This window comes from Chaetura pelagica, unplaced genomic scaffold, assembly GCF_000747805.2.
Source record: "Chaetura pelagica isolate M959 unplaced genomic scaffold, ChaPel_1.0 scaffold360, whole genome shotgun sequence".
NCBI lineage: Eukaryota > Metazoa > Chordata > Aves > Apodiformes > Apodidae > Chaetura > Chaetura pelagica.
Genome location: NW_009951950.1, coordinates 482,348 through 494,391, shown reverse-complemented (window position 1 = coordinate 494,391; position 12,044 = coordinate 482,348). Strand labels below are relative to the sequence as shown.

Here is a 12,044-nt window from a genome sequence, read left to right as displayed (position 1 = left end):
TTTTTTACTGTGAGAGTGACAGAGCACTGGAACAGACTGCCCAGGGAGGTTGTGGAGTCTCCTTCACTGGAGACATTCAAAACTCACCTGGATGAGTTCCTGTGTGATGTACTCTAGGTGACCCTGCTCTGGCAGGGGGGTTGGACTAGATGATCTTTCGAGGTCCCTTCCAACCCCTAGGATTCTATGATTCTATGATAATATGGCTGAGCAAGTCAGTTGCCACAGTCTGCTTCTTTACTGCAGTTACTACTTTTTATGCACATTCTTATACTATAGTAAATGCAGACTAACAGATCCCATGTTCTAATTTGATGAAAGACTATTTCTATTTCTTACATTTCTACCTTTAGTGCAGTAACATGCAGCTTTTCAGAAACTGTGAATATGCTTTTCCTATTTAACATATATGATAAAAGGGAAGAAAGTAGCAAAGACTCTATGGATCACAAGAATGTAGCTGCACAGATAAGATTGACATGGAAGAAACCTACACATCTCTCAATCTCTCACCCTGAAATGCAACTGTCGGTTCTAGGCATTTGAAAAACAATCAGGCGACCAAACTAATGGTGTATGTTTATCTTTTAGATTAATGAGAGGCAATTTAAATGTTGGTTTGTAAGTGAAATGACAAATTAGCCGTAGCATTTTAGCTTTTCTGAATATTTACCTTAGGAAAACATACTGCTGCCCTCAAACTATGATGCTTTCCTTTCAAGCTTTAGGGATTTGTGGAAAGATTTTATCTTCAGTGTCTTCGTATTTAAGTAAGTGCTTCTCTTTTTGCAGAGGGAAATGCGTGGAAGTATTACTTTTAAGATTGTGCCAAGTTATCGCACACAATCATCATCCTGTGAGGTAATGTATTTAATGAACCTTTCCATTTCTTCCTCAGTCCTGTAACTAACTGCCTGCTGATGGCTGAATGTTACTGCTTTCTGGGAAATTGTTTCTGCCTGTCCTGTTAGATCACGCACACCAATTTTACAACAAAGATAACGGAACACGAGTAGGTCCCACCTACCTACTCAGCCCTGCCTTCATACTCATCTCATCAGCACCTTAACTAACTCTTTACAGCCTATTAAAAAAGAAAAAAAAACAAAACAGGAAAGGGGATCCTCAACAAATTCATTTAGGAAGCCCCTTGAAAAAAACATTCCAATATAAATGCATCCTCCAGAAATTCTGTTAAAGTTCCTAAACTGAGGAGCAATGCTTTTTTAGGCTTTAAACATTATTTTACTGCTTTGGGCTGTTAAGGGTTAATTGGAAAATCTGTTTCTGTATAACCCTGTTGAGGTAAATTTGTGATGGTTGTCTGTAACAGTTACATGTTAACATTTCCCTAAAAAATTGAATTTGTTTTTACAGAAAAAAAACAGATTTGAAGTTAGTTCTTGTTGAACTAGAAACCAAGTATTATGGTTTTTGCACAGTAGTGTTTACTTCCCTTCTACTCACAAAGTTATGTTCCAGATAGCAACTGAAGGGAATTAATTTCTAGAACATAGCTACTAGAGAGATACTGTTCCCATTGAAGCATACAAATGGCATATGCACTGTGTAGATGATGCGAATCCTCCCGTACCACATGCTTAACTATGCAAGCAGTTCCCAAATTAGAATTCCCAGAGTGAAATCACAATCCCTGTTGAAGTCAAGCATCTTATCTTAATTAGAGCTGTGACTTCACCCTAATTGTTTTTGTGTCTCAGCAGATGCTAGGACACACAGAAACAGCTATTGTGATTGTCAGAACAATCTGTTTGCAGGGGAAAAAATTGCTTTTTGGTTGTCTTCTATACATCTGATAGAATTCAACAAGAACTGAAAGGTTTTAGAGGTAGAAGGTTTGACAGATTTTCACCTATGACTCTGTTTTTTTAAAAAGGTATAAATACAAAAGCAAAAGTTTTTCATTAAATGCAAAGGCTTGAAAAGACACCTCACATAGACATTGTAGAATGTGCTGGAAAATTTATGTATTGAATTCTGTGCTGTAAATATCAACAATAATAAAAGATACCTCATTTCTCAATATTAAAATACAGAAACTGGTGAAACTATACATCTGCTGGCAAGATGGTTATTTGGAAAAAATAATACAGCATACAGCTTTAAATGAATACTATTAGGTCTCATTTTAGTAGTAGCAGGTCATGTCTTTTAGTTAGCTTTGTGTCCTTCGCTTCCTTGTGACTATTTATTTCACAGAAGAAGGAAAATGGACTCTTACCTTCCTTTGGAAAAAAATCAGCAAAACTAGAAATGTGTGATCAAAGGCAGATGGAAGAAAAAACGTAATACTTATGAATTCTCTTACATAAAAAATTTGGTCAGCAAATCTCCTGATAGATGGCCTTTTTAATTCTTTATGTGGCAAATGGCCTGAGTTACTCAGGTATCTAGATAAAACAGTGGCCAGGATGTTGTGTTTTCTGCTTCAGATAAAACCAGGAAATTACAAACATAGATAAATATAAAATTATGTAATTATTGCAGGACATTCTCTTTATGGCTGATGACCGTGTATGCTGCTTACACGTTTCAGCTTTATTCAACTTAGCATTTTGCTCTAGTCACATTTGTCTTCTTTCTTTGTACTGATACAACTCCTTCAGTATCTCTTTATAGTTTCAGATATGTGAGAATGGTAAGGGAAGTACCTTTTATTTTTAACAAAAAAAAAAATTCCCTTCTAAACATCCTTAATATTTCAGATTGTCTTCATGACACACTGAAGTTGTTTCATTAAGAAGAAAACCCTTTATATATGAGATTTTTAAAGTCTGGTTGTTAATCACCGTTCATCTATCATTTAGTCTTGCAATGTTTCCATTATTGCTGAGACTGTAAGACTTTTTATAGTGTTAAAACTGTTTTATATTGGTATTGGAAATGCTGCCAGAAAGGTTCCTTGAGCAAGACTGAAGTTGAAATGTATTTCGAGCATTTTGGAAAGTCTCTTTTTTTCTTCTTTTTTTTTTTTTTTTTGTGGATCTGGGAACAGTGTCATTAATCTAGCTGTTCTTATCAGTGTCTAATTAGATTAGGCCACATCTAGTAGACATTTGAGATGCAAATCAATGCATCTCAAATGCATTGATTTCCCATTTATAATCCACACCTAAGAAGAAGAAATCAACAGGAAACAAGTTTTGCCATTGCTTGGAAATAACTGTAATTGTTTATTCAAAGGCTTCAGCTGTAGTGCTTCAATTGAAGCACAAGGTTCCAAAGGGCTGCCGTGTCATTATTTGGCTTCGATAGTCTAGATAGTCAAATTATACTGAAATACGATTATAACACTTTGACACTGCTCAGAATGATTGGATCTTCCAAGTGTTTTTCTGCTCGTCTCCTCAGGAGAACAAGGGCTTTTTCTTATTTACTGGAGAAACAAACTCACAACCAAAGCTGAAGTTTTCCAGTCTAGTTCTAAGTATTCCTAGCAATCTACAAGATCTCTCTACTCAGTGATTTGTCTTTTTAGGCTTTTCATAATACAGTTTTTCTCTTTTGAGTCTGATACTTTTTTAAACAAACACCAAGTTCCTGGGAAATTAAGGATCTAAATGCCTTTGAAATTGTGGCTGAACTGCCTGATTATTTAAAAATTGTACATGTGCCTCTTTAATTAGCTTGGTAGATTAATTTCCTACAGTTATTACTGCAATCAGCAATAGCACTGAAAATGGGTACTTTCCTCAGTATGTTATGATGACCATTTGCTTGAGTAATATGCTGTCTGTCTTAAGTTGAGAACTGTTGGAGGAATACAAATCAAAACATTCTCAAACGAAGAAAATTTCCTTCAAAGGGAGAAGCCTTCAAGAGAGTCCAGAAATAGTGGCGTTCTCCAAGTTACTCTAAACTTGTTTCTCTCCAAATGACTTGGGTGCTTGCATCACTTTCCAAAACCATCACTGACTAGCAGATCATAACAAACTAGGTTTAAAAAGAAAAGTTAAAAAAATAAATAAATTTTAAAGGTAAAAACTTTTTTTTCACCTCTTTTTGAAAGTGAGAAAATAACAGAGACAGGATTGCAGAGAAAGCAGAAAATCTCTTTATAAAAATAAGGAAGTCACTGACTGCTTCTTCAGAAAAGTATCTCCTAGCTGCTGTTAGGTAAAAGTGATGCTGATAATCCCAGATACACAGAAAAGGAATAATGGTCCCTTTAGGCTTTTCTTTTCTCTATTTTTGTTTTTCAGTAATTGATAACTTATTTAGTCTCATTTGAACATTTGTTATGCTGGAGTCATTTTGTAAATAGAATTGAAGCTGATTTTCCCCCGGTCTATTGTATATTGTAAATAGTTGTGGGAGCCAAAGGAGCATTTTGTTCTTATGCATGTAGCAGAAATATGTAGACACAATGATTTTGCAGGCACAATATTGTCAGATAAACTGTCCTCAACTGTGTTAAAATCAAAGCAAGCATATCTATATGTAACTATGTATGTATATATATGTATGTATGTATATATATATATATATATATATATGAAAAATATATGGAACTTTCTGTGAAACCACATCTAATGAGTCAATGAAAAAGTGCAGAAGTTCAACATGCATTTCTACCACATCAAGCTTACAGGCAGCAAAAGGAATAAAGTATTGCCTGTCATTTAATTTTTTTTATGTTTTAAAGTGGCTATGAGTGCTATCACATAAATTGTGTAAGTTTGAGAATATTAGTAGAGGACCTATACCTGATTACTATTCCATTAACAGTTTAGCTCCAATTCTGTTTTTTAATTTGTTCATAAAGGGTACTTGTATTGATAAAATGTGACAGGAACAACTTTATTTTCTTTGAAAACTGTTTTAGCCTTTTTTTTCATCTATCCATGATGATACACAAAATTACCAGACATTCCTAAATTGACCTTTGACATGGAATGTTATATTCCAGAATTCCTTTGGGGGTAAAGGAGATTTATTTATTTATTTATTTTTCCCCAGAATGTGTGAGTGAATTACTTATTTCCTGAAGAGTTGCTTAATTATCTCATCTTATGGACTTAAGTACTATACAATCAAAATGGCATGTGGAGAAGAGCACTCTTTAAGTGCCTCCCTTGCCTTTGCAAAACCCAGTCAGAAATTTCTATTGTCCTTTCTGTAGAATTTCCCAGTATACACCCTGTGTTTGCTGACTCCTCACTGAAATGTAGAATCACACCAGTAGTCTGAATCAAGAGAGGTCATTTTTTTAAAAGTGATATATTTTGGCAAGATTTAATTCTTTTAAAGGAAAAAAATGTCAGTGTGCTGTAAAATGGATGAGGAGGGAGAAGAGAGTATCCAAGTTTCTTCTTAGGTATTAGCTTCAGCGCCTTTGAGGCACCCTGAAGAGATGCATCTTGCAGAGTAGAAATTGATAGACACTGACCTCCACCACAGAGATGAAAAAAGATTTAGAAGCATCTTTAGAATTGAATATATGCCTTATTGTATTCAAAGTATTATTCAGTATATAATTTGCAGGTTTAGCAAAGACACCAGTGTGATTAGTGGCCTTCAGCGTTGTAAGCTACATGAGATCTAAGAGGTCTCAGATACTCAGTGATTAAACAGCAGTTTGACTGCTATGGCAATATAAAAATACTTATTACCTAGGATGCATCAAAATGTCAAACATGAATCTTCAACTACAGAAAAAAGTCAGATTTATGAAGTTTGTAGTGTGGAAGCCGTCACAGATGCAGCAGCTAAGCAAATGGTTATAAGGCTGTGGATGTAACTGTTTTAAATATATCTGTGTTCCTGTGATAGTGTTGTGTTGTTAATGAACCTTGTGTCTTATTTCAGAGAGATTCCCCCTCTACATCCAGACAGTCCCCAGCTAATGGTCATAGCAGCACTAACAATTCTGTTTCGGTAAGATTTCCAGTTCCACACAGAGAAAGTGTGAAAGTTTTGTTGGTGCTCATCTGCCATTACTGTTATACTTACGTGTGGTCAGTGGAAAATTTTGTCCTTCTGGTAAAACCAAGGTTATTATGTATGTAATTCCCTGTTTTCATTTCTTAGGGGTTTTTTCCCCAACATCTTTTTCTCATTAAAAGCCATATAGTGAATTAAACATTAATAACTACAATATGACAGTTCAGTCGTCCTTAAATCATTGTTAGCAGTTTCCTAAAAACTAAGCAAAGGTTTAAAGTGGAAGTTTTATTTCCATCCTCAACTTTGGAAGCAGTGTTTGAAGAATAACTGTGCAGTCAGTATTTCAAGACATTTTAGACATTTTAGTTTTGTGTTTTGAGAGACCTCTGGAACATGTCCTGGTTTCCGCTATCTGAGTTAATGAATTGGTGTGCCCTCTGCTGTTGTGGTACGTGCACATACTTTGTGAAATATGAGCCTTGCCTGGATATGAAAAGCAAAAGGAAGTGGCTTTAAATTGCACTACAAATCAAGCTATTATCATCACATCTTTAACACAAAGTACTCCTGTTTCGTGTGTACTCAGGTAGAAAAGTGCTGTTGATCTCCAGTTTTTCTGAAGTATTTTAATGTTAAAATCTGTGTTGTTTATCATTTGTCTATTGTTTGGACCAATGTAGTAACCGTACATGCAAGTTCCTTCAGTAAGAGTGCTGTCGATATCATGAGTTCATAGGACTAACTAAAAAATTAACTGAGTTATTACTCTTTTAAGTACTAGAAAAATTATTTGCCACAAGGTTAAGTGTTTATTAATTAATACAATGAAAAATAATTGTGCAGATGAAAAAGTTAATACTTTTTTGTGAATTAAATTGAATTTGTAACTCAAATAGTAGTTACAATCTTATTCCTTGGCACATTTAATCACCTTTTTAGTACATTATACATTTTTAATAATAAACATTTTTAATATTGACAATAGTCCTCCTTTTCTTCTAAAAACCAGACTAAGTATTAAGTGGAAAAGGCATTCACATAAAGAGCCTCTTTCACTTGACAGTGCTTTTGTGTTGAAGATGCTGAATTATTTATTAAAAAGCACATTCTCTATCTGCTTAAACTTTTGACCTGCTTTCTTCAGCTTGCTGCTAAACAGCCTGGGTTTGATTTTTCTTTAAGAAAAATAGGATTTCTAAACATGGGTCAATGCTTTACACTTTTGTCTGACTTACCATTTTACTGTAATGTAGTATGAATCACTAACAAATGGTGTTGTATACCATGAAAAAGTAAAATGAAAATTTCTTCTCCTGGGTTGACTTTATTCTGCAGGACTTGCCATCGACAACACAACCAAAAGGACGACAGGTGAATAGATATCCTCCATGGGAATTTTTGTAAACTTAGCTGATAGTGAACATCCCTGCTTATCTTTTTCCCCCTCATATTCTGTATGTGCTGGACTAAAACATTTAAGCTTGGAAAATTTGTTCCTTTTTTTTTTTTTTTCCCTATTTTTCTTGTTAACTCATTTGTTTGTGGCTGATTCAAAATAGCTTTTTTTTCATGTGTCCATGTATGTGAGAGTTACAAAGTCATTGCAAATTTAACTAGATATGGTAACTTGAGCAAAGTTGAAAAGTGTTTGCTGCAGTTCAAGTGAAGAATATTACCTTGCAGTGTCTTCTATTTTTTTCTTTTTTTAACCTAGTCAATTTTCATTAAGAAAATCAGCAGTAGAATACAATATAAAGGGCTGTCTGATGTGCTATAGGTTGGTTTTTGAACTGTAGAAATTACACCTTGGACATAGAATTTAATTCTAATTTTAAGATCCTTGGATGTGTCAGGGCTGAAATTAACAACCAAAACTGGAGATCACTTTTCTTTTTATTTGCCTAGGGTTGAGACCTCATTAACCCAGAAAGCAAGGATTGATATGTTATTTCAAATTGGGGAGTTAGAATCTGAATTATTTCTGTTAATGTTCCTTAGAGGATAACTTACTGAAATAATTAGTTTTCATTTATATGGGAGTAGACTTAATGAAAAACCCATGCAGAGAATTCTCACATTCCTCCCAAGTAACTACATGCGATAGGTGCAACACAGGACTTTCTATTTCATCTAAAAGACAAAAAAGGTACTACATTTTAAACTTTCCGTCTAAATACTAAGGGACAGTAATGTAGCATAAGTCCTTTATACTGTCCAATTAAATTTCTTGTTATACCAATTTTTAAAACATTCCATGGGGCTCCTGTTGGAAAGCACACCCCAGTTCAAGTTCTAAGCTTCTGGCATTTAGTCTGTAATGTTTCCTGATAGTTAATCTTGATTTGAGGGACTGTTATTTTTGCTGTTCAGATTTTACAGTATGTAGAAGACATGAGCTTTCAAAATAACATCATATGTCTCCATTGTTTGCTGGGGTTGGTTTTTTCTGTTTCATTTTCAGCTATCACTTATGCTTTTGCCATTCTGTTTCTTCCTTTGCTTGTTGCAAACAGTATGTATAGCTACATGTACAGATGAAATTTTCACCTCTTGCTCATAATACTGTACCAGTAATAATATCGCAGTGTCTTTTATAAACCCTTTTTTATAGATATATGTAAGAGCACAATTTGAATATGATCCAGCAAAGGATGACCTCATTCCTTGCAAAGAAGCTGGCATCAGGTTCCGAGTTGGCGATATTATCCAAATCATTAGCAAAGATGACCACAACTGGTGGCAGGGTAAACTTGAGAACTCCAAAAATGGTACTGCAGGTCTTATTCCTTCTCCTGAACTTCAAGAATGGTATGACTTAAGTTTTATATAAAAATGAATTTAGATTTGCTTTTATTTCTCTCTTTCATGCTTTTTAATGTTATTTAGGTACATTTTCTATAATTTTTTCTCTTTCCAAAAGAAGGAAAGAAGTCTCTCTATTGCCAGTTTGTGTGGCATTGATTTTTTTTTTCTCATATCTGCGTAGCAGTAAGGGTTGCATGCAATATCATACATGTATTTACCTTAGAACAATAAACACCTGTGTCAGTAAACATTGAGCTTTCTGATATACTATAGAAAACTAGGCTTGAAGGCTACATACAAATTGTTTATGTAATGGGTTCAAATTAATTTTCCTTTTAGCTTCTCAACAGTATTTTCATTCGTATTGCTTACGTAGAAGTGCTGCAGAAAAAAAGGTGTTAGCAAGATGTCAAGCACAAAGTTCATTAAAGGAGTTTTGGGATCTTCTGTCCTTTTCATTTTTCATGTGAAAGCCAAGAAGTAGAAAGAAATCACAGTGCAAAGATTTGTGAATGACAGGTTAAATGAACACCAGTAGCACCAAGTGCTGCAAAAGCAATGCAGAGCCTTTAAACAACCTCCTACAGAAGCTGTTTAGTAAATACTTAAAATGGATCGGCACAAATCTTGGCAAGCAAGTCCCAGGCCATGAATGTTGTGGCCAGAACTCAAAAAAGTTAATCGCTATGGATAATCTGGCCCAAAATACTTCATACAGGATTTGCTACATAAAAGAATTAGAGTGCCTTTGCCACCTGGACTGCCTAAAGGAGATTTTGCTAGAAGAGAAAAAGAGATCTACACTTGATTCCATCTGAAGAGCTCCCTTGCAAGTCCTGACATAAGGGAGATGGTGCTGTGCACTATAACAGGAACACTTGGAATACTTCATCCTAAAGGTCAACTTCAAAACAGCTGAACAAGACAACTTGCTCTGAAGTAATTTAGGCCATAGTGGTCTTCTCATACCTCATGCTCTTCCAGTCTAATCTGCTGCAAAGTGGTCTACAGCCTTTTTAATAGTTACTCTTCCTTCTATGTTCCCTTGATCTGTGAGCTTCATTGATCTACCACTAGGAAGATACTCTTTATATCAAAATGCCTCTGTATATAACTGCTTTTAAGACATAAAAAAAAGGTTTTGGAAAGTTTTACTGTACTTTTCTACTATTAAAAAGTCTTATTGTTCTAACTTCTTCTGCGGAGCTTTTTAAAAATACATTGGTTACAACAACAACAACAATTTTTTTTCCTCTGTATGCCAGGCGAGTTGCTTGTATTGCCATGGAGAAGACCAAACAGGAGCAACAGGCCAGCTGTACCTGGTTTGGAAAGAAAAAAAAGCAGTACAAAGATAAATATTTGGCAAAGCACAATGCAGGTATGGGAGAAGAAAAAAAAAAAGTGTCTTTAACAGGTTAAATTTTTTACAATCTAAACGTTGCCATTAATTGTTCCGCTGGCACTGTTATATAAACCTAATGAATTACTTAATATAAGTAAAAGACTAATTATGCCAACATTACTCTGCTTGTAAAATAAATGCACCAGGATATATTCTTATATTGGCTTACATTGTTTTGTCTGCTGTATTTAAAGGACTACTAGAAACCAACAGGATTTTAATTTTGCAGTTTATAGAACTGTACTGTGCTCTACAGACATTTCAGTAGCCTCCTGTGTATAAAGCTCTAGTTTATAGTTTATATGTATGTGAAAACATCATGAAGCAGTATTTTTCTTGAAGCATTACAGCTGGAACTGTAGTAAGAGCCGTTGCACAGTCAGTGTGTTATTTTCAGTTACCAAATATAACAAACTGTGGAATTTTATCCTCCTTGCAGTGATTTCTTCCTTAGTCCTAACTTCTGGGTTTCTATTTAGACTGCTGACAAATTGTAGTGTTTTAGAAAATTTTGAAAGTAGAAGTGTAGAGATCCTTGCTGAGCAAAATTCCTTGGTTTTAGTAGTAAACAAGCAGGAGCACTTCGTTCATGAACAGAATTTAGTTATCTTCTTCTTTTAATATAAAACTTTCAATGCGTTGAATCTGTTTCCATTGCTTTTGCAGATATCAGATACTGTAATGATAGATATGTTGCTGTGGTCTCTTGGGAGACTTGCAGAGATTTTTACTAGAATTAAATGATAGACCTGTCCAAGCACTGTAATTAAATATATTGCATGAATTTCTGAGGTTTTTTCAGTTGTGTTCTTGAACACACCAATTGAACAATATAAATTTTCACGTTTCTCCTAGTATGAACAATCTGTGTGCAGTATCAGAGCTCATAATATATCAGTAGTACAGAATTTATGTTTACTTTAATTATGTTTATTTAAAAGTTATTTGAAAATAAGAAAGTCAAAGATCAGTAATTGTCATTTATACTATTAATTCACCATCACATTTAAGATGTTCACAGTTAAATAGAAAATTACTCATTATCCTGAAAACCCTTACAAGTAGAGATTGAAAGCTTTAATTTGTTTCCTTTCTTTTGCTGGTTTAACATTCTTGTTGTTTTAATGTTTCCATTTCGTTACAGTAGCACTAAACCATGTTTTACTAATTACTTGAACATAAAACATTGCTAATAAACTGGGTTCTATTACCTAAAGTCTTAACAACACTGGCTTTAAAATATTATCAGTTGATTCCAGCATACGTTCCCACAGCACTGTACTCCCTTCAGTTGTGCCTGTATAACTTTGCATGGCCATGCTGTTAACTGGGTTAACTGAAGAACAACCCAACAAAAAACATTGCTTCATTTTCTGTAGGGCAGTTAACATTTTTTAATAGAGTTCACAGTGCAACTACATAGTCAATAATAAGACTGATGTTAAATAGTGGGACTAATCATGCCATGCTGCAAAGCAAAGAGGATGGCCAGTGAAGGAGAAGGAGCAGGCAGTACTTTAAGGAGCAAAACTGGCTGAGAGATTTTGTATCGATTAAATCTCCAAAAGAAAGATTATCTGGACTTTCCTATCTTGATGTAGGGGGGACGTTCTGAAGAAGGTTACCAGCATTTTGAGTCACACAGTTTGCCTGCCTTAGTGCTTGCCACCATCAGTTCTGTTAGTCACTTTGTATCCAAGTAGAGCCTTTGCCAAAAATTAGAAACATGGTCATGAAAAATTATCAAAATTACCATAAAAGAAGCTTCTTTTAGAATACCACTTCCCCTTAAGAAGTCAAAAAGCTGATGATAACATAGATTGGAATAAATATTTATCTTACAAATGTTGTTAGCATTCTTGAGGTATTTAAGGTGATGCTAGTAATATTCCAGGTAATTGTGCCAAATGTAGGATATAAAGAGACT

At 34.6% G+C, this 12,044-nt stretch overlaps 1 protein-coding gene across 4 annotated transcripts in view; it reads left to right on the top strand.

Moving 5' to 3' along the window:
- CASK (calcium/calmodulin-dependent serine protein kinase (MAGUK family)) overlaps window positions 1–12,044 on the top strand; it is a 140,947-nt gene that overhangs the window by 112,234 nt on the left and 16,669 nt on the right. For 2 of the 4 annotated variants that reach the window (XM_009997821.1, XM_009997813.1), the window contains 5 exons: window positions 793–861; window positions 5,830–5,898; window positions 7,243–7,278; window positions 8,519–8,715; window positions 9,978–10,093. In XM_009997821.1, the coding sequence (XP_009996123.1) occupies window positions 793–861; window positions 5,830–5,898; window positions 7,243–7,278; window positions 8,519–8,715; window positions 9,978–10,093 (487 nt within the window). The remainder of the gene's footprint in view (window positions 1–792; window positions 862–5,829; window positions 5,899–7,242; window positions 7,279–8,518; window positions 8,716–9,977; window positions 10,094–12,044) is intronic. The other 2 variants (XM_009997805.1, XM_009997797.1) reach the window with 1 other exon arrangement.